The 22,237-nt window shown below is 34.4% G+C and overlaps 4 protein-coding genes across 5 annotated transcripts; 2 read left to right on the forward strand and 2 right to left on the reverse strand.

Moving 5' to 3' along the window:
• The first annotated feature begins 1,171 nt into the window (after window positions 1–1,171).
• LOC136419258 (zinc finger protein 420-like) lies at window positions 1,172–7,870 on the forward strand. The gene is made up of 14 exons (XM_066405472.1): window positions 1,172–1,436; window positions 2,834–3,008; window positions 3,124–3,361; window positions 3,415–3,686; window positions 3,740–3,885; window positions 3,971–4,136; window positions 4,223–4,516; window positions 4,564–4,707; window positions 4,762–4,901; window positions 4,970–5,233; window positions 5,964–6,261; window positions 6,317–6,410; window positions 6,472–6,674; window positions 6,895–7,870. Exons 1-14 carry the CDS (start codon window positions 1,281–1,283, stop codon window positions 7,203–7,205), a joined length of 2,901 nt encoding a protein of 966 aa, XP_066261569.1. The 5' UTR covers window positions 1,172–1,280; the 3' UTR covers window positions 7,206–7,870.
• A 408-nt stretch (window positions 7,871–8,278) lies between these two features.
• Window positions 8,279–13,466, reverse strand: LOC136412118 (putative leucine-rich repeat-containing protein DDB_G0290503). Of its 2 annotated transcripts, none has more exons than XM_066395033.1 (10): window positions 13,150–13,466; window positions 13,005–13,094; window positions 12,846–12,954; window positions 12,650–12,784; window positions 12,472–12,584; window positions 12,321–12,426; window positions 12,091–12,265; window positions 10,715–10,870; window positions 9,423–10,648; window positions 8,279–9,188 (listed from the first exon to the last, which is right to left on the reverse strand). In XM_066395033.1, exons 1-10 carry the CDS (start codon window positions 13,266–13,268, stop codon window positions 8,283–8,285), a joined length of 3,135 nt encoding a protein of 1,044 aa, XP_066251130.1. In that variant the 5' UTR covers window positions 13,269–13,466; the 3' UTR covers window positions 8,279–8,282. The 2 variants fall into 2 exon arrangements, with proteins under 2 accessions (XP_066251130.1, XP_066251123.1); XM_066395026.1 differs by having other exon boundaries at window positions 9,423–10,651.
• Window positions 13,467–15,778: 2,312 nt separating this feature from the next.
• Snx3 (sorting nexin 3) lies at window positions 15,779–18,448 on the reverse strand. Its single transcript, XM_066392627.1, has 3 exons — window positions 18,077–18,448; window positions 17,704–17,924; window positions 15,779–17,579 (listed from the first exon to the last, which is right to left on the reverse strand). Exons 1-3 carry the CDS (start codon window positions 18,251–18,253, stop codon window positions 17,474–17,476), a joined length of 504 nt encoding a protein of 167 aa, XP_066248724.1. The 5' UTR covers window positions 18,254–18,448; the 3' UTR covers window positions 15,779–17,473.
• Window positions 18,449–19,189: 741 nt separating this feature from the next.
• Window positions 19,190–20,866, forward strand: LOC136411321 (smad nuclear-interacting protein 1). The gene is made up of 5 exons (XM_066393849.1): window positions 19,190–19,508; window positions 19,563–19,718; window positions 19,777–19,950; window positions 20,036–20,256; window positions 20,305–20,866. The coding sequence occupies exons 1-5, from the start codon at window positions 19,330–19,332 to the stop codon at window positions 20,541–20,543; spliced, it is 969 nt and encodes a 322-aa protein (XP_066249946.1). The 5' UTR covers window positions 19,190–19,329; the 3' UTR covers window positions 20,544–20,866.
• Window positions 20,867–22,237: the final 1,371 nt, after the last annotated feature.

The raw sequence follows: 22,237 nt of genomic DNA on the forward strand, positions 1-22,237 counted from the left end.
TATAGATTTAGTTGGATAAATGAAATTATTTTTGGCGTAATGTGTCCGCAGCAAAGGTCATTGTTTTTGAACAAGATAATAGTTTAGTTTTCAAACAGCAATTTCTTCTCAAAATGAAAGTAATTTATTCTCAGTAATTATAGCATTACTTGCTAATACATAAAATATCATATTATATGAGTAAGTTAAACAATGCGCAACTTTAAACAATAGGTATTAGTATAATCGTTATATGCCTATATAATAACGTAGCTAGTTAGGATATAATTTTAATAATGAATTTAAATAAACTATTCCTAAATCTATCCTCACACTTAAATGCTTAGTTTACAATCACAATTATCTATAAAGTTTCCTTGAATAATTCAAAATGTCCTTATACCAACTCAATTTGTGGTAGTTGTAGGTCGTATTATTACTAGATAGGTAGTTTTAAAGATCCTTTTAATTTGTATTGAAGAATATTCAATTAAATTACGCATTTAATATAATAGAAAATACTTTTTTTTATTGAAGATACAACTGCAATTAATTGACCCCACAAGAACTATTTCTCAGATTCTATTTTTTAGGTCTCTAAATGCAAGAGTTTTTAAAACTTTGAATGTCCCATTCAGTCAAGAGTACTTTGAGTGTTTAATTACTCAAAACACTCGTTTTCATTCTCGGCTTTAAATTCTCAATAATTATATGGATAATAGAGAATAGTAGCAACAAAAACGATTGGTGTATGTTGAGCTGCCTACCCTCAGCAATCAACCACACAGCAGGTATTTCTTTAACAAGAAGTTTTCATTCAATTATAAGACAGAAGCCCGTGGTAACAATGTCTGGATAACTATTGGTAATAATGTTTGCAATTTGCAGTCGGTTTAATTCGAATTAAATGTTTAAATTGTAAGTGGTTCATAGGTTGTCCCTAGTCATTTATACGACCAACGTTGCCAAGTAGTCGAAATTGTAGTGAAGCTGACTAATCGACTTGGTTTTGCAACAAAAAAATCGCTTAAAAGAAATTAAGTTTTCTGCCCGTTAATGACAAGACATTGATTCAAGCAATCTTTAATGATTTTCAACGCATTAATTGCTGCTCAGTTTGTTAGATTAATTATCTCATTTTTTGATATTTTCTCTCTGTATACCCTTTGCGCAAGCATTCTGGCAACGTTGCTTAGGCCAGTGCTGTCGATTGAGTTGGCTTGGCTAGTGTTTCGAGCAAAATGTCATGAAGTGATTTCTTATATTTTACCCTTAAATAGTGTCCAAAAGTGGCCGAAATCATGGAAGAGTCGCCGGTGGACTTGACCCTGATTTGCAGGACGTGTAAATGCGTGTCTCCGTCCATGAAATCGGTTTTCAGTGGATTAGAAAATGGGAATATTTCGGTGCACAATCCCCGTATTGACGAGATGCTAATGGCCTGTGCCGCTGTTCAGGTAAATAAAGATTTTTGTCCAGTGGTGGATTACGAGAATATTTGCCCGAAATAAACGGGAATTATTTAACCTCGTGCAATAAACATGAAATTGAGTATTGTTGTTGATACGAGAACGTGGGAAATGCTTTTTATTTGTATTGGAAATTGAGAAATTTGGCATCCAAAATATCATTCAAGATGGCCTTCAACCTACACTCAGAAACAGGGTTTCTGGTTAGTCTTGAAATGGCAGTTTGATATTCAGTTTCGCCGGCTTAAAAGTGCTTTAAACGTATTTTCAGTTTGATTTTGGGTTTAACGGTTAGAAAACAGCTGGTGATTCTTAAAAAAACCTCCAGTAGGTGTTGAAATATCATGTTCTAGATAATTTCATCAGCTGTTAAGTATTTGTCAGAGGTTTGATGGTAAATAGCAAATAACTTAATCAATGCTCTACCTTTGCGGTTCACCGGCTACTGTCAGATTTTTTTAATAATCACCTTTTTGCATGAATTTCTTGCTACCAAGAGCATAGATCATGATCATGAAATTTGACATTAGTAGGAGTTAAAAAATTGTATTTTTCTTAATGCTTTTGAGAAAGATGACACTTGGGAATGGTCATATTTTACCTTCAATTTTGATATTTATCTATATTTTTAATGGGAACTAAAAGAAATTATTGAATTTTAAAATTACGAATATTTTCATAGAATAGATAATTCATAACTTGATATTCTCGTTAGTAATTTCCCTCCAATAGATAGGCAGAGGCAAGTCAATTGGAGGGAGAGATAAGGTAATTTGACGCAAATTCAGGACATATTCATAGGAAAAATTTCACCACTTGATATTAACACTAGTGACAGTAACACAAATGGATGTTTTATTTTAATTTTAAATTTTAAAGCCAAAGACAAAGTCCATTAGTAATTTAAAACCCTCAACTTAAACTCTGACATTAGCTTTGACAGCTGAGGTAACTTGGTTCTGTGGGTATGTCATACCAAAGCAATAAATAAAAACCCCATTATGACCTGCGTTATCATTACCTAGAGTACTTACACCTTATTTCAATAGTTGATTTTTCCTCCAGAATACAATTACTTCTTGGGCTGTTATCTTGTTAAACACACAATTTTTCACTTGTTTCAATGAGTTTTTATCTATTACTGTTTATAAGAGCTCCATACTGGACACCATTCTTTTAGACACACTGTATAAGACTACAAAAGCCTCTGAGACGCTGCCTCAGTATGTTAAGAAAACTGTTTTTTTCCGAGTCTTCATGGCGAGACATTAGCTTTTAAGACAGAAGTGTTTTTATTCTTTTAGTTTCCATTAATAAAGTCATAGCTAGAGTTACTTTTGATCACTTTATTGTTAAACTTTCCAAGAAAATATCTTTGGTTCTAGGTATCATATGGAGATGGCTTGCCAACAATGATGTGTGAAATGTGTTGTCAAAGTTTAAAAGGAGCATTTACCTTCAAAAAGCAATGTGAAGCTATAGATAACAGTCTTCGAGATTATTGTAAAACGTTGAAGGTAAACGCCATTAAACAAGAGCTGCAAAATTCTGAATTTATGGGTAAGTCGCTAGATAATAACACAAAATAAATTAACTAAGGTGCGGTTTTCGTACTTTAAAATTATTCACGTTTTTCTTGAGACTAAGAAATTGAAGGATTGCAAACTTGTTCTAGAGTCGTTAAATACCCTGAGCAATTTATTAAACACCGGTAATAGTCAATCTTCAAAAATAACATCTAAAGAAGACGGACCTATCGAATTAAATGAATCTTCAACATCGATTAACATTGACGATACTGAGAAAGCATCAATGCACCCTGAAACCGATTACATTCAATTTCTTGACAATAATCAGATGCTTCTGACTTGCCGAGAATGTTCAAAAATGTTCACAACTTTAGAAGGATTGAGGTAATAATTTTAACCCCCAGGCAGACCAAAAATTTGATTATAAATATTTTCAGGTGTCATAAACGTGTTCACACGGGCTCCACGTTTAAATGTAAGCAGTGCGATAAAGAATACACCCGAAAAAATCATTTGGACCGACACGAGGCGTCTCACGGGAAACGAAAAGTACACGTTTGCAAGCTATGCAATAAAACATTGACTAGGATGGAGCATTTGAAGCGGCATTTAATAACACACTTGAGAGAAAAACCTTATAATTGTAAGACGTGCAATAGAGGGTTTAATAGGGTGGAGCATTTGCACAATCACGTACCGAGATGCCGAGGTAAGAAGTCGATCATGTCTCAAAGTGTGGTCGTTAGGAAATATGAATTTCAGGTGAAATTGTGCATATCTGTCCTGTGTGCAATAAGGCATTCAATCGTGAAGATAGTTTGGAGGTGCACAAAGAACAACATGATAAGTTGTCTTTGATGCTGCCAACCATTGATAATTTGGATAATATTGATGAACACTATTTTGAGGTATAACAATATTATAGCTTTTTCCTATTGTTTTCGTTGTATATGACACATGTTGGTTAAATAAACAGTTGTCTGTTGGTTAAAGGTTGATTATGATGCCACTATTAACTTCTCAGACAGTTCTGATGTTGAAGATTGTTTTGAGCCTCAAGTAGAAGTAATGGAAAGCATGGACGAGTCGAAGATTGAAGACAGAAGGAGCATGTCTCCTGGTCAAGACCCTGGTAACCAAGAATCAGAGTCAATCATTGGTAATTATTAGTCAACAATCTTTAACTTGTACGAATTTGAAATTCAGCAAGGATTTAAATAAATTTATTTATTTTCTCCTAAATAGCTGATTTGCCCAATAAAAAACAGCAGAAAAACACGGATGAAGATACCCCAGAATGCATAGAAATACGTCAAGACGTGGAAGATGAGGACGATGAAAAACCGCTCTCTTCACTGGCAGCCCTCGTGAAATCCGAAGATAATCAGGTTGATTTTCATATGGAACACGATGATGACGATGAGGATGATGATATGGACTTTAATGATAGCACTGAAATTGACAACGAGTATGAGGAAGGAGAAATTCCTATTGAATCGACATTAGAGACAGACACTGATAATTATTGTAATGACACTGGTAATAAATCGCGTTTTATTATTTTTTTGCACTAATAGATTTTTTAGCTGTAGACAGTTCAATTGATACCTCAGATGATGAATATCTTCCTCAGAAGCCTACGCAAACTTCTCCAGGAGGGAAACGTAGAGGCAGACCCCGAATTCATCCCCCAAAGCCTAAAGGTACGGGCAGGCGGGGTAGGCCTCTAGGTAAAATCCTTTTTAATCGATGTTTTATTACGTGTCAATTTTCTTCTTTCATAGGCAGCAAAGGTGTAAAAAAGAAAGTAAAAATTGTTGAAGAAGAAGAGATCGGAGAATATCCATGTCCTATCTGCAGCGAGTTTTATGACCGCGTTAGTTTATTAGATAAACACGCCAAGGATATACATCCAGGGTTAAAGGTATATACATACATATATATATATTTTGTTTCCTCCTGTTTAAAACAGACATTTAAACGGCTATTTAGGTGCACAAGTGTCACGTTTGCGGCAAAGATTTTAGCCGGACCAATCACTTGAAACGCCACATGACGTCGCATTCTGAGGATAAACCCTATTCGTGTGATATTTGCACCAAGAGTTTCGTACGCAAAGATCACCTTTTGCAACATCAGAAACTGCACGATCAGCACGAGGAATTACCTTGCGAGATTTGCGGCAAACCCTTCACGCGAGCCGACCACTTAGCCAAACATAAAGCAGCCAAACACGGCATTGGGGAAAAAGTTACCGTAAGTTTCTAGTTGAATTTAGGAAGATTGGGGATGTGCTCTGTCACGTATTTAAACATTATTTCCGAGAAATATGAAATCAATGTTGCAGGCGTTGACTATATAAAAAAATGAGAAAAGCCGAGGGGAATTTTTGTAAGTTTCAGAATGTTCCCGCGATCTTTTCTCACATTTATTATTTTTATTGAGAGGTCATTTTTTCCTATATGTTTTAAGATTTTGGTTAAGAAGTTAAATTGATGTTAAAAACTTTTTTAAATATTAATCCTGTTCGTTTTTTTCCAACCTGAGTGGTAGCTACATTAAAAATGATAACAGTAATCGATTTTTAAGGAAAAATTTGCCAAAAATGAGTGTTACCACTTTTTTTAATTTCAATTTTTTCAAATTTTTACTACCCTTCCTAACGTCATCTATGAGTCGATGCTTGCATATAACATGTTTAACGTTTATAGAAAATAATGTTTTATAAGGACATGATCACTTTTTGCAAATGTCACAAAGACCGCATTATTTTCATGTTGTTGAAATTAGTGTTTTATGCTGTGACTACATAAAATTAACTAGAAAAGCTGAGGGATAGTTTTGTGAGTTTCAGATTTTCCGGCGCTTTTTTCTTACATTTATTAAATTGTTCATGATCAAGATTTTTAAGTTAGTTACGCATCTCGGGCAAGATTTTCTGTAGTCAATATATAGTGCAAAATTGAAATCCCTCTTCTCTTCACAGATAATGGGAGAAAAGAAGTTCTACTGTGATATTTGCCAGAAAGGTTTCACTACCGAAAAATACCGTGATGTCCATATGAAGGCGCACAACGGCGAGAAGAAATTCCAATGCAGGGTGTGCGAGAAGGCCTTCCTTTCTAAATCGCACCTGACCGAACACATGAAATTCCATAATGAACATTCCAAAAAATTCCTCTGTTCCGAATGCGGGCAACGCTTCATTCGGAATGACTATCTGGTGATTCATATGCGGAGGCATAGGGGAGAGAAGCCGTTTAAGTGCAGATTTTGCGGAAAGGGTAATTGATAAAATAAAAAGGTGATGCTGATGCTAAAAATCATTGTTTTTCTTAGGATTTCCGAGAACCACAGATCTAACGGTACATGAACGGTACCATACAGGGGAAAAGACGCATTTATGCACGGTTTGCGGTAGGGGATTTGGACGGTAAGGCTTGTATTATATTATAGATTTTTGGTCACAATGTTATATTTCTTTTTTGTTGTAGGGCTTACAATCTAACTGTGCATATGAGGACTCATACGGGTGAAAAACCATATCAGTGCACATACTGCGACGCTGCATTTGCGCAAGGAAACGACCTCAAAGCCCACATTAGGCGACATACAGGGGAACGGTTTCAATGCGATTTATGCAGCGAAAGTTTTTTAATGGGATATTTGCTTACTCAGCATAAAAGGACAGTTCATGGTGAGTTTACACACTTGAAATTATTTAGGATTTTCCCCATAATGTAGCATTGTTGCACTGAAATCTTAACCATCACGTCATCGTTTCTTATCTCAAACTGTCGCTCAAACTGTGTCTGTCGCGCTCATTAACTTGTCAAATAGGTCATCTATGTTTTGACAAAAGAGCGTTGCAGTGTTGCGATTTTTTGTTACTTTAACCAAATATTTTTTCTCTGTAGGCTTAAATGTAGTAAGTAACATCAGACGGTTGCAGCCAGTGCATAAAACTGAAAATCCAGACGAACCTCCGCCCATAACCATACCCTTACCGAAACCGATAATCCCTGAAAATCTTATGTTCAATCACCTGCTGCAGCCCCAGCAACACATTGCAGGCATCCAAACTAAACAAGAAAAGATGGAAGATCCGCCCCCGTTGGCAATTCCTTTGTCGAAACCGATGATGTCTGAAAGTTTGATGTTCAATCATCTGCAAGCGCAATTGTCCATCTCTCAATTGCATTTTACCAGTCAAAGGCCCACGACCTAACTCCGCGAGTGATAATGGTTCGTTGTACAGAATATTAATTTACGTATACAGTGTTAGGAAGGATAGACAGTTGCTTGAAAAAAGTTAATTTTTGCATTATTTATTATTATGATTATAATAGTAGGTAATGGGAACTTTTTTTTTCAGTTTTTTTGGTAAATTAAATACGAGTTTTATAGTGCCATTTTTCAAGAATTAACGTCATTTATGAACATTGTCGAAGATCCCTTTCTTTTCTGCACCCTCTTACTCCAAACGTCTTTAGTTTCTTAACATTTTTTGTATCCTGAAAGTATGTTTTAGTTCCTCGCATAATTTCTGTTATTTTGATTTCTAAATCCTACTTCACAGGCAAACCTTTCCTGGTTGAGCTTAATTGAAATTACGGTGGCAGATATTTCCGAAACTCATCATGCCTTTAAGTATATTTGTTGAATATTCTCTTTGGTATAAAGAAACGTAGATGCAAAGGTATATTGTGTAATACGTAATGGTGTAATTATAGGCTTGTAAATATCTACTTCAAATCATATAAATTGATTTTTATTTCTCAACTAGCGAAGCTTTTCTACTGTATCCTTATCTGTCTGTACACTGTGGAAAATGCATAAAAATGTAAATTTTGCAAGATACACTATGTGGAAAAATATAGAAAACGCATGTGACCTTCTTCTTTCCTCTTAATGTCCTCGTATGAAGAGTAAAAATCCTACTAAAAAAAAATAAAAAAACTGCTTGAAGTAAGTGGCAGTGATTGGAGAGTTGACAACAATAAGTAATGCATAATACAGTATACGGTGATGTATGGTGGGTCTATCCTTTTTGAAAGTTTGGTGTGAGACCCAAAAGGGTAGCATTATCAATGTTAATTTTTAATTTGAGTTTTCACTTAGTTTCTAAAGAATTTTATTAAAGTAAAAAAGTCTCTTCTCGATAATGGTCACACTTTTACCTTCAGATTTTGAAAAGGTGATTTATTGATATCTTTTAAAATTGTAAAAGGCGGACAATCATACACTCGTATTATTTAATAATAATTATTTTATTTACCAACAACAAAATGTTATTTTAACCGCCTTAGTTATTAGTTCTCGGTAAATTATTAAGCCAAGTCAAGATTTTGCCCACAAGGTCCACTTCCTTTTCCACTATATCATTCTTATGTACCCCGAACAGTTTCTTAGACTTTTCTTGAAATATTTTTGCATTCCCACCCGTATAGTCCTCGACTTTGTTTTCTAAGCGATTCAAAGTTTCCTGCAATTTACTTATTTGCGAATACTGAGAAGCATCAGTCAATTTTGCCCAATTGTTACTTATATCAGCTACAGGGTTTCTAAATAGTTTTGGCAAATTTAAGTTTTTCTTGCTCTGCAGTTGTAGTTCGGCGATTTTATTTAAAGCTGCGTCACCTGCATCTCGTAAATTCGACCGAAGAAGCCCGTTATAAAGAAGTGGAACTTCATTAGAGTTTTTCACAAGCGGTGTTTTGAGACTGTTAGAAACTTGCTTCTTCATCTCATCTGCTTTTTCTTGTACTTGTCGAACTGCATTTGAAAATATCTCATGCTGCCTTCTTTCGATAGCCAGATTTTCTAAAGATTTTGGATAACTGTTTGCCTGTTTTTTAAAGATTTCTGCAGCATTAATTTCGGGCGTAAATAAACCAACATTTGGTGATCTTTTAGCGATAACATTTCCCGTTTTTATTTCTCCCTCATTTAATTGCTCTTTTAGTTCAGCTTCCTTTTCCAAAATGGCTCCTACAGTTTCTTCAATAGCCGAATGGTTCCTGGGGCAGGTGGTATTTTGACATGAACAAAGTTTATCCAAATTGACGGAAATGTCCAAGGTACCATCAGCTGATTTTCCAATTTTTAGGGGTAGTTTTATGCCATCGCCAATGAAGAATATGTCTTGTGGTTTGGAGGAAGACTGGACAATTTGTCCTAAGTTTCCAGAGTATGGAAGTAAGTCCTCATTCTGAAAGAGAAGTATTCATTTTATACACACTCAAATGAATTGGATTTTAGAATGTAACTGTTCTAAACAGTAAGGAATTCCATACATTACAATCTGAATATAAGTAACCAGCTATGTGCATACTGATGTGATAAAAGGTCACTTCAAGGTTGCTTCGAATATTGTATGATTAAGTGTTTTTATTTATGATTTACAGAATGAGTTTAGACATCACTAATTGTTTGCAAAACTCACCTTGAATCCAGCCCTACTCCCTAAAACTGCATCATCAAGTGGGCTTTCCATTTTAGATTCATCTAATTCGGGAGACTTTACAGTACCATTGACAACATTTTCACTCGTTTCTTCTAAATTCTGCTTCACTTCCCCTAATTGCACGTCCTCATTACCTCTTCCAATTACTGGATTGCTAAGCTTACTCCCTAAAGCTCCAATATCACCTACGTTCCCAAAGCGACTTTCTATAGGCTTTTTAAAGGATTCCACATAGTCCTTCAGCTTTTTCCTGAGCAATTCGCGGTTGGGATCTTGCACTGCTTCTTTAAATATCTGGCGTAATTTCTCATGGCCGTCGTGTTTGGAGACCTGGTCGATTCGTGAAGAAGCGACGGGAAAGTCTCCGTTTCTTTGCTCAAGAGGCTTCTTTAAGTCTTCTACATATCGCCTCATTTTGTCTTTTAACATATTCATTTTCATCTCGTGTTCATCTGCAGATTTCCTGGAAACGTCCATGAGATTCGAGCTTTTAGGCGCATTGTTTACAGATTTTTGGCTTATAAGGGGACGTTGTGTATTTTCAGTTATTTCATTTCTTGAAAACAATGTGGGTACTGTAGTAGACTCTGCTGTTGATTTCACATGAAACCTTTCAGGGGAGTACTTGCTTTGCCTGCGTTCTTTTAAATCGGCTAAATACTTCTCCAACTTGCTTTTAGTAGGTTGTGACGTTGTTTTTTCATATATTAATTCAGGCCTCTCTGTAAGCCCTACTAATGAGTCTGCTTCATCTCCAGTTACTTCTTCATCAACATCTGCAAATCTCGCTGACTGGGAAATCGCATCAACAGGATTTGTTGGTTGCTGTTCCAATACATTTAAACTTTCCTTAAATTTTCCAAGTAAGAATGTTGGCACTTTCTTTAAATCGTGTATTATCCTTTTGGTGCTCTGTGAATGCTCATCATCCCGAGGAGAACTTTCACTGGGGGTGCCAATGGTATTTAAAGCGTCCTGGACCCTGTTAATTAAGTAGTGGTTGACATCTTTGAAGTTATCTACGACCTGGGGGGGAACAGCTGTATGTAATGGAGATCGCGAAGTTTCTTCAACATGAGGTGATTCAAGGAGACGCTTTGGTGATGCGTTTTGCGTTTCTTCTTGGATGTTCTTAACCATTGATTTCACTTCTTGTAAAGCTTGGTTAATGTTGGACATGGTCGCTTGGGATACTGATACTGGATCTACTGAGAAAGACATGAGAAAACAATTTTAAATAAAAATAAAGCTTTTTCTTCTAGTCGAGTTACCCTTTGGAGATTTCTGCAACAAAGGGTCAAGATTGGTATTGCGGGGGGATGAGACTAGAAGGTCATTCTTGGTACTGGGGCTACCATGCAGGAAGTTCTGTAAAAGGCCTCGCCTTGCATTGGGATTGTTTGTATCTGTGTTTGCTTGTCTTGGACCTGTTGAAAGTGGTATATGGCATAACTATCACACTTTCGAGGGTGTTTTTATGGCCAGTAACATACAAGGTGTCTCATAATTTAGATGTGCCAACTTCAAATTAAAATAAACATTTCTGCAATTCAAACATCTGTCCAAAAATATCTGATTCTTAAGCTACAGAATGTTATATCATTTTTTATTTTATTCTCGTGGTTCCTAATCCAGTTTTGAAACTGTTTTACTTTTACATGTTTTCTGGATAAGTAACTTTTAAGGAATTGTTCCCTAAAATTCAAGTAGTTTCCGTGATTTCAACACATTTCGCATTTATTCACTCGATTGTCAAGATTAATACCAAAACTGTCATTTGTTTTAAACTTATTACGTATGATTTTCATGCTAAGTGCAAATTGTCGAAGTACTAAGTAGGCCTTGGCAGCGGCCATAATGGTTTTTTGAAACTTGAAGTTAAAGAAAGAAGATTAAAAGATTTTTAATTAAAACTCAGTTTAAATTCTTGATTGGTTCACTATTAGTGCCTAATTGCGTGTAACGGACATTATTTCCTCACGCGGGTGTCTAGAAGTAGCAGCATTAGATTTAATCAGGTATCAAACTGTCAAGGTTTTTTTAATGTGAAACGTATAGTAAATTTAGTACAACTAATTTTGGAAGTAATAAATCTGAGTGAATAGAAAAATTGGGAATAGGAACTCGAGACAACATTGATCTCAGTGAAATCGCCCCATTTGGGATTTTTGGTAAGTAGTTACATCATTTCAGGGCAATAGTGTTATAAGTTTAGTTTAAGTGATTTTTCTAAATGTTTGGCTAATTTATCGTTAAAATGTGTGTAATACGCGAAAAGCTTACCACATGTAAGAATGCATGACCCCAAAGAATTTAGCACGTTCACAGATTCGCGAGTGAGGAAATAGACGACGTCAAAATGACGTTGATCAACAGTCTTGCAGATAAAAATTCAAGCTAACACACATCATTTTGACGTCATTTTCGGGAAATGTTCTATTGATTCATTGTAAGTAAATAGGCATGTACAGTGCTCCCCGAAAAATGTATTCAATCGTCCGAAAAAAGAGATATCCCTATTTACATATACAAAAGCTTATCTTGTTTTTAAACATTTTAGTCCTATAAAAAGTCCTGTATACGAATCAGTTTTTTTCAAAAATCTTAAGCCTGATTTGTAATCGGATTTCAAGTACAAAAAACCAACCTTTTAGAATCGAAAACGACTTCCCTTTCGGAGTATTCGCATCCTCTAACTGGTTTAAACTCTCAAGTTTCTTCGTTTGGTCAGGGTCGGGTGTAGTAACTGGTTCGTTAGTTGTTATTTGCAACTCTTCTGATTTGGATTCATCAGACTGAAATTCTTTAGGCTGAACGATAATCTAAAACAAAAAATGTTCCCCAAAATTTCAAACAGAATTTTATAAACCATCTCACGGGTTTTTCATTCAAACTACTTTGTAAGAATGGAGGTGAGCCCTCTATGAGTCCAGGGTTTATTTTCGAAGCCTTGGCGAATGCGCTAGGTTCTTCACCACTATCACTAAAAGTTCACAATGCGGATTTTTCTGATAAATAATCAACTTACTAATCCATAAATCTTCTTGATTCCAATACTGGTGATGAGTTTGAATTTTCATTTTGGGCTTTATTAGGACTTATTGGTGGTTTATTGGAAATAGTCGTAACTGATATGGAGACCTATAGGAAAATGTTTTTTTATTAATTAATTTTTACTATACCTACGCAGCAAGGGCCAAACTTACACTTTCAATATCGCTTGTGTCGCTGATTCCAACGATTTTACAAACGAGATCCATCGCTTCTCCATTTTTTAAATTTGCGATAGGAAAAAGAGTTTTGGAAACACTTTGAGCGACTCGGTTGGATAATCCTACAGTCTAGCAATAACATGATCAATTGAAACATTTTAAATATATATGAAAAATCCGTCTTGCGTACCTCTGCATTATTCTCCACCACCGAGGGTTCATTAATGAAATTAGGATTATTTTTGCAATATTTGTAACAATCGTTACATTTTTTTAAAACACTACATGATAGTTGACTCCTGTAATAAGCATTGTAAGCTCATGTTTGACATCAAATTTGTAAGCTTACATGCAGGTCCTGCACATTCTTTCATTTTGCGGTAAAGAAAATTCTCGTTTGGTTAAACCGCTACCAAGAATAGGCACATCTGAAGGTTTCCTTTAGGAAAATTTCATTTTCTGCCAAAATTTTCTTTGAGCTGTGTGTAACTTACCCTCCGACATTTCCAAAACCCGTATCGTCGTTCCAGCCATTAAACCAATTAACCACCCCGCACATGCAATTTGATACAGACAAAATGGATAGAATAATAACAATAAATTTGACATACATCTTCCTATGGAGTATTTTTTTAAATGTGGAAATTTGACCGCATTTCAATTCAAACTAAAATAAGAATTTCAAGCTGCAATTGTGTGCAGTCAGCAATTTGTAGTTGAAATTGGGACAGTATGTTTTGGTTTGTCATTATGCCGCAAGAGTGCATAAATAAATATTTTATGTTATTCAAATTAGGCAAAAAACATTAAACAGAAGATCATTGATGTCGTTTTATTGTGCTGAAGTTTGCTTCTTTTACAAACATAATTTTTCGTTGGGGCTTTAATTATTTGAAAAATGACAACGTCGCGTTTGGCATTTGTTTCTTAAAGCCTGTCTAAATAGGTACAGGCCTTGATTGTTTGTTAGAAACCCTTTGTCGGTAAACGTTACCATATGGTGCACAAAATAGGGAATTACAGAACTGAATGAGATTTGAAGGCGGTTAAAATCACAAATGAATTTTTAGACACCAGTGCGCCTGGAAAATTGCTATGTCGCTGTTAACATTTTAATGGGAAATTATTTAAAACAGTTTTAATTTAATTTTTAATGTTTTTGATAGCCTGACTTGGCGAATGTTTGTATTGCCCTTCGGGGCCCTATCTACAGGTTAAAACATTAGCAGTAAGCTCCATTCTTTTCTTCCCTCAAGTTCTAATGACTGTAATCGCGAGACTGATGAAGATAATAATAATTAACATTATCGAAAATTTGGTCGCTTAAGGGTTTTTCTTCTTACTGTCAAAGACCGAAAACGTAAGATTTCCGAATGTAAAGAAATTAGGCTTCGACAGTAAGTGGCTTACCAACCAATATAGGTTTACGTGGTAGTGGCGTTTACAGTGGTATGCAAAATAATAATAGAGCTAAGAGCAGTTTTGCAGAGGGTCGATTATTAACTTAGTTAATGCTTTTTGGGAATCATAGATGTCATCCTTCTCACGATACTGTATCAGACCTTGAGTGACTAAAATTACACACACCTTATGTTGAAACACTTTTGGGATTCCCCTATTTATTGAATTTCATACTTGTAGATCTGTGCAAAAGATAGCAGTGTTCATTGTTGTACGCATTAAAATACCACGTAATCTCATTCTATAGTTAATGAACCGTTTTAAAGTTCTCATTTAAAATAAATATAACTTAAATATTGAATTGTATATTGATAATTTTTAGTTGAAATACTATGAGTAGAAAAACTCATTGTACGACAAAAATGCAAAACAGGATTTTACCACTTAGAAATAAAGGGAAAAGTTATACATTTATTCAAAATGTATTAAAATGTTTCGCCAAAACAGTCAGCAATACCGTAAAATTTGTGAAAAAACTGACTATGCGTAGTAGAAAAAGAAAAACACGTCAATATATGATAGACGAATACAGAGGGTGGCGAAAGTATCTCCTTTCTTAACATCTAAACAAATAAAAGCACAAATTGGAGTTAACACGAACGCTTCTACAGTATGGAGGCAATTGACTGCCCCATAAATTTACATGGGAGAAGCCCAAGGGAATTTCATAAAGTAACTGACAGACAGATGTCCAACCGCCTAAAATTTACAAAAGAGCATGCCCTTTGGTCCTTGAAAAGATAGAGAAATGTTCTTTGCTTAGACGAATCAAAAATTGTTCTGTTTGGTTTTTTTGAACAGAGATAATATGTTAGAAGAACTCCACAATCTGAATACTACCCAAAGTATATCCTTAAAATTATAAGATGTAGTGCACCCTCCATAATGGTACAGGGTTGTTTTTCGTATTACGATATAGGTCCGATATATTGTATTAAGGGGATCATGAACCAAGTTTTCTACGTTAATGTCCTGGAAAATATAATGTCTCCTTATGTCGACGACAATATGCCCATCAGACGAATCTTTATGCAGGATAATGATTCCAAACACACCAAGAACATAGTTTGTCGACAATAGGGTTAAAATTTTGAAGTGCCTTGTTAATTCTCCAGACTTTAACCCTATTGAACATTTATATATAAATGTAAAAAAAGGAGTTTCTGCCATAAAATCAACCAATAATGGGTATTTGTAGAAAATTGTTCAGGATACTTGGAATGCAATTCCTAAGGGATGTTTAGCTATTATTATCAAAAAAGGGTACAATGCAAGGTATTAATATTAGCTTACTTAAATAAGTTTTTTTTTTAATTTTAAAACTTTCCTTTTTATTTTCTCTAACCTTCAAGAAAGATTGCTATTTTTTGGTAACATTTGTTTTTGACAGAAGAACGTACATTTTTTTATTTGAATAAAATTTTTTTCGTATGTTGTTTTGCTTTTTCTTGTGTAATTAGTGAAGTTTTGTTTCTTACAAAAAACAATAAATTACTGAAATTTGTGCGAAACTAAAAGGATTTTCTTAAAAAGTACCTACACACTGCTATTATTTTGCACACGGATGTATCGTGTACTTCTCACTTTACTCTTATTCATTCTCTCAAGTAATTAAGGGGTTTTATATAACCTTTATGGGCGGATTATAAGAAAAATCGTAAATATAGAAATACATTTTCAATTTAATAATGAGTAAGTAAATAGTACAATTCCGTTCTTACCACAAAAAATTATAAGCATAAGTTCAAGTGTATATAACAGTAGTAAATAAAATAGCACATGCTTTTCAAGCCTTGCCCTTAAACTATACCTTACATATTCGTAACATTATTTGCAGACTACTACAAAACAGATCCGATTCTGTAGGTAATTATTTTCATTTATTTATCAGCCTCAAAGAACCCACAAAGTTTACTATTGGAAATTAAATCATATAAGAAAACTTTTGACGTCAAAGTGACCATGAACACAATGATACTGGACCTTGTCAACCTGGTCACTATTAGCGAAATAAAGAACCATCACTTGTTCTAAATGAATTTTGCCAAGAAAAGATTACTTTTATTTTACAATTTTTATTTAGGCTAAAATGTTCAAATGTGGGCTCACCATTTTGAGCAGGCTTGCTCTACTGACACTGTTAGGAAAGAATTTAAAGCATTAAATTCGATTCGGTAAAACATCCACACTATGCGAATTTGCGGACCAAAATGTTCAAATATGGACCCACCGAGAGAATTAAATAATGCAATGCAACTTGAACGTGAGTCCACATTTTAATATTTTGACCCGAACAAACAAAATGAATGAGCCAATTAAAATTCGCATATCCTGGACGTTTCTCTCAATTGAACTTAATCCGAACTAATATTTAAGGAGAGTTAAGTAGTGTTATGCATCTCTAAGGTGGGCCCACTTTTGAACATTTTGGCTAGAACGAAGGAACTCAACAACTCAAATTCGCGTAGTGCCATTCGACTGCTCCAGCTATTCCTTGCATATTCTTACAGTCTAAAATGCAACAGATTCATTTCAATTAGAGACACTACCAAATCCATCAGTAATTCAAAATATGTTGCGCTACTTAATTCTCTCTCGTAAAACTGTTTACAGCGTGTTTCAAATTTTGCGCCTCACGTCTTGTATAAAGGAACGGAAGATATGAAGTGCTAATAGTTAAAAACAAATTGTTTACCCTGAACATGGACTACACGGACCTTCTTTAAGATCCCGCAATTAAGTTACCAATTTTATTTTCTAGTTCTTCACGTAAGGCATTAAGCGCGAAGTTTAAAACGCCCTGTACATGTAGATAAATCCATTTCAGTAAAATGCCTACTCCTGTATAATATCCACATCCAGACTTATCTCATTATCAAAATGCTCCACTATTCACAATTAAATCCATTTAAACAACAAAAATAAAATTTATACAACACCTTTAAAACAATAAAACTGCCAAACAAGAAATGGTGGGAATGGGAACAGAGCATATACCCAAACATGCGGAATGTACCGAATTCTGGTTTGAGTTCATTTTATTTGTTCCTGGGTGCTCACCTTCTTGCATTTGTTTAGAGTAAAATATTCAAATGTGGACCAACGTTCTGACTCCCCCTTTACCACGTGATTTAAACTTGATGTTCTGGTCATAATGACGCACTTCATAACCTATGTCTATAATACACTACTATACATTTATATCACTTTTGGGAAATTATTCAATTTAGACAACTATCTATTAAAAGTAACTGAAAAGTACTGAATAGACAAGAAAACTTTGTTTCTTCCATGTAAACAATTACCTACAAATAATAATAATTATTTTTTAGACTATATTATAACAATCAGTGACATTTATGTATTGCGGATTTTACCAGGGACATAGTTTTTGTCAATTGAGGGTTCCTGCAAAAACATATGTAAACACCTCTCATTTTGAGCTAGAGGGTGTCCTGCAATTCTGAAATTTTAAAAAACATGTAATCAGTGAAACAGACCCTGTGAGCTGCAAACAAAAATTTACAATTCAGTATATAGAGCAACTGTTACTTAAGTAGGAGCAAAATTTTGTTCCAATTACTTACTTATTAATAAACACCTCTAGTCCTTTCCTCCTATCCTCAATAAATCCCTCCTCAAAGATGCCGTCATCACCTCGGAAAGGAAGCTGCCGTTTCCATGCTTTACCAGGTAAAGGGGGCACCACTATTTTGCTGTCTCGTTCTAGCTCGTTTCTGAGCCACTCAAAGTCGCTGTATCGCCTCCGAACACTTGATTCTTTAACTTTAAATACAGGTAAGTTTGTCTGAAAAAATGTATTCCATTATCATCAGTACATGAGGGGTTATAAAGGAGGTAGATGCGGTTGCCCGACCCCAAAAAAAAGTGCTTGAAACATGGGTTTGTTACACTATCTTCGACATGCAACAAATGGGGATGTTGCTCTTATTTACTCACTCTCATTTTAACTTCATAATCTGTGAATCTCTTCTTCCCCACACCGATGGTGGTGACCGGATTGACCACGTCTATTTCCAAGAAATTGGCCGGTGCTGCGTAAGCATCGTCCAGTGTCTGCTTCTTCACATTCAACCTTTTTATGGCTTCCGCAGTTGTATCAGATTCGGACATCATCTTTTGTTGTTGTTTTCCTATTATTGTCCTTCCAATGAAGGTTCGCGAAGGGTTGGTGGTTTTAATCGGTTTGTACAAATGAGTCACTGTACCAGCTGGGTAATTACAGAGAGATTGAAAACACCCCCTGAATTTGAAAAAATGGAAAAATCTTCAGAAAACTAGAATTGTTTTAGCTGTTATGATGAAAGATTAGTGACGTTGACAAATGATAACATTCACTACACAAAATAAAACATTTTTACACCCAACATAAAGTTTACATTGACAACAGAACATGTAGGGTGCTTATTTTTAAAGATTTTATAGTCTTGATATTTTATATTAAATTTTAATTTTTTCCGACGGTTTTTATTATCAAATATATAGGTGTAACGCTAAGACTAATATTGGAATGAATTATACCTTGCCTAATAAAACGCTAAAAAGTTTACAGAAACCTAATGATTTAATTTTCCTTAGAAATTCCAATCTTGAACATTTTACTCTTCAGTTCTAGGTAATTTTATTTTATTAGCCCTTTTGGGTGAGTTAAAGTTTTGTTGTCCAGATATATGATGCTATAATTTCAGAATTATTTTTGATAGGTCCTACTCTTTTCCAGATATTTAATTCAAATTATGAACGTATGCGTAGCTTTTAGACATTTAAAGTAGGTAGTTAAGTTTCAGTTATCATTTATTCATAAGGATATCTGCTAGTTGTTCTAATTATAAAAAATTATTATTTACAGCATTTAATACCTATAAAAACTGCACATTTTGATAAATAAATTCTCTCTTGAATTTTAAACGTAAATTTCCACAAAATGGCGCTTATAGCATCGGTCCGCATTGCCACATTTCAAAAAATTTGCGAAATACTAGATGTTTTTTCAAGATTATCAAGTACGGCCCGGTAATCTACAGTCGCCTGTCAATCCTGTCATTCTTTTTTGGTATTATATATCAACATTTTTTGCATTTAATCTGTGATTTCTTAATTTTATTTGCAATTTTCGGTGTATTAGTAGAATTTCGTTTTTTAGATAAATCAATTCCAATCTAAGCTAACATTCGAGTATACGTTTCGCAGTTATGGGATCTAAAAAACAGTCTAAACGAGATTCTTCGTCCTCATCGTCTGAAGATTCTGATGCATCAAAAGAAGCCAGGAAAAAGTCATATCATCAAAGGGATCGTTCCAGGAGCAAACAAAATAATAGAGGTGATAGGGCAGTTAGGAGAAGTACCAGTAGACAAAGAGATGAAAGTCGGTAAGTCATGTCATAAAATTTGATACTTTTAATAACTGATTAATCAACTGTAAGGCATAGAGATTCTTCAGCGAGAATTAGAACTTCTTTGAATACAAGAAGAAGTCGATCTAGGTCAGAGGGTAGAAGTGTTCAGAGAGACAGACCTAGGGAGAGGCATAATCAAAATTACGGGAGATATGATAGAAGAAATGACAGGCAGAGAGACAGGTTAGAATAGCCAGGTATTATGTATTTTTCTCAATATTCAGAAGATTTTTTCCTGTAGAAGGAGAAGAAGTAAGTCTTTTGATCATGCTAATGCCAAGTGGGGCAAAGATGATGACTCAAATAAAGACAAGCAAAGAAAGAATAGTGAAAACAAGGCAAAACCAAACTTTGGTTTGTCTGGCAAATTAACAGAAGAAACAAACACATACAAGGGTGTTGTCATCAAATACAGGTACCACAATTCTTATTTTTATTTCATTATTGACTTATACCCTTATCCAGAAAACTTGCCTACATATTTTGTGTTGCATTTACAGTGAACCTCCAGAAGCAAGGAAACCTAGAAGAAGATGGAGGCTATATCCTTTTAAAGGAGACAAAGCCTTGCAAACCCTATATATTCATCGAGAAAGTGCGTATTTGATTGGGCGAGATAGGAATGTTGTTGATTTACCAGTGGACCATCCATCTTGTTCTAAGCAACATGCAGCTTTACAATATCGACTAGTCCCTTTCACACGAGAAGATGGATCAACAGGTGAATTTAAAATTAAGAAAAAATTAAAATCCAAAAATTTTTCTCCAGGTAAACGAGTTCGGCCTTATTTAATTGACTTGGAGTCTGCCAATGGTACATTTATAAATAATAAAAAAATCGATCCAAAGAAGTATGTGGAGTTGCTAGAGCGTGATGTAATAAAATTTGGGTTCAGCTCCAGGGAATATGTGATGCTGCATGAAAACAGTAAAGATGAGGCTATGGATGATGATGTAAAAGCTGAGTATGAAGAAGTTAAAAAGGAAGTGAAATCAGAGAAAGAGTAGAATTCTGAGTAATTTGTGCCTATTTTGAACACATTAGTGTAACATTTTTACCACCTACATTTCTTTGTTAATCTAGAGACATACGTCATTTTGCAATACCTGCAAAACTGTGTAATCTTATAAGGGTAAGTTGTCTATTTATTAATAACTACCTTGTTGGTATTTTCAGTTAAGTCAAGTTACAGATGTGTAATGTTATAAGATCAGTGGCGTAATAATATTTCTTTAAGTTAATTTTTAAAGACATTAACTCTCATCTACTTTCAAGTTTATAGATTTTAATGTAAATAGGTTTTAGAACCAAGATGGGATCCGAAATCAAATTAAAAATTATTCACAATGTGCATTTTTTCTTTTTCAATATTAAAATTGTGTTCATATTTAGCAATTTTATTACAACTTTAGTAGTATAGATTTAAAAATGTGAGTTGTAGAAAATATCTCAACTCCTTTCTCATTATAAGTCTTATCTCTCAAAACTGTTTGATTCCTTATTGATAGTATATTAGAAATTTTTTTTTGTGGCTCCATCTTTACTTCAATAGCTAAACTTTATGTTCTATGAGCAAGAAAACTGTGTCAGTGAAAGAAATATTTTGATATTTAGGTCAGAGATGGCGTCACATCCTCAGTTTGAAATCAGTTTTACATTAATAAAATTATATATATATATAATTTTTTAAACTCTTTTAATTGCTCCAGAATATAGAGCTTTTTATGATTTTTCTACAAGGGTAAGGGAGATAAGAAATAAATTAACCTATTATTTCAACTAACAAGAGCGAACCCGAACTCAGATATATGTAGAACTGTGTACGAACTGTTTGCATTTCGAAGCAAAATATCATATTGGGGTAATTAAAATTATGCGGGTTAAATTTCTTATAATTTATACGAAAACTTGGTTTTTGGCAAGCAGGTGACGTCTATAACAATTTTACGCTAAAAAAATGAAGTGAAAATTGAGTACTCCGATTTCAACGAGATTTAATTCCACAATAGGCGTATGAAACAGTATTGATATGTTGCGGTCAAAACGCGAATCGGACAACTTCGATTTTTTGGCTAAAAACCTTTTCTGATGTCAGTTCATGGTATTTTTCGAGCGTTTTACTAAAAATGTGATATTTCGTATCAGGTATGTAGGAATATGAAGAGGTATATTTAGCTCCTGATAATTCTTCTTACTACGTCACTTTAAAACGCATGAATGGTACAACTTCGTAAATTTGAATATCGAAAAACCAGTGCCGTACATAACAATTTGCGCTATAAAAATTAAGTGAAAATTGATGGTTCCGATTCCAACGAAATTTGATTCCGCAGTAAGGGTATGATACAGCTTTGATATGCCATCAAAATTATGATGATTTGAGAATTATGATCTAAAATTAAATAAAACAACTTCGATTATTTGACTCAAAAATTTTCTTTATGTGTATATATTGTATTTTTCGGGCAAAAATATGGAAGTTGTCTGATTCAAGTTTTGACTGTGGCATATTAAAGCTATATCAAACGTGCCTACTGCGGAACCAAATATCGTTGGAATCAGGACCATCAATTTTCACTTAACCATTTTGCGAAAATTTATTATGTGCATCATTGTTTATTTGGTGACTAAATATTATATATGCATTTTAATGTGATATGTTCTCAGAACATTAATAATGTATAATCTACGCGTCTTGAAG

This window comes from Euwallacea similis, chromosome 1 (assembly GCF_039881205.1).
Source record: "Euwallacea similis isolate ESF13 chromosome 1, ESF131.1, whole genome shotgun sequence".
Taxonomy (NCBI): domain Eukaryota; kingdom Metazoa; phylum Arthropoda; class Insecta; order Coleoptera; family Curculionidae; genus Euwallacea; species Euwallacea similis.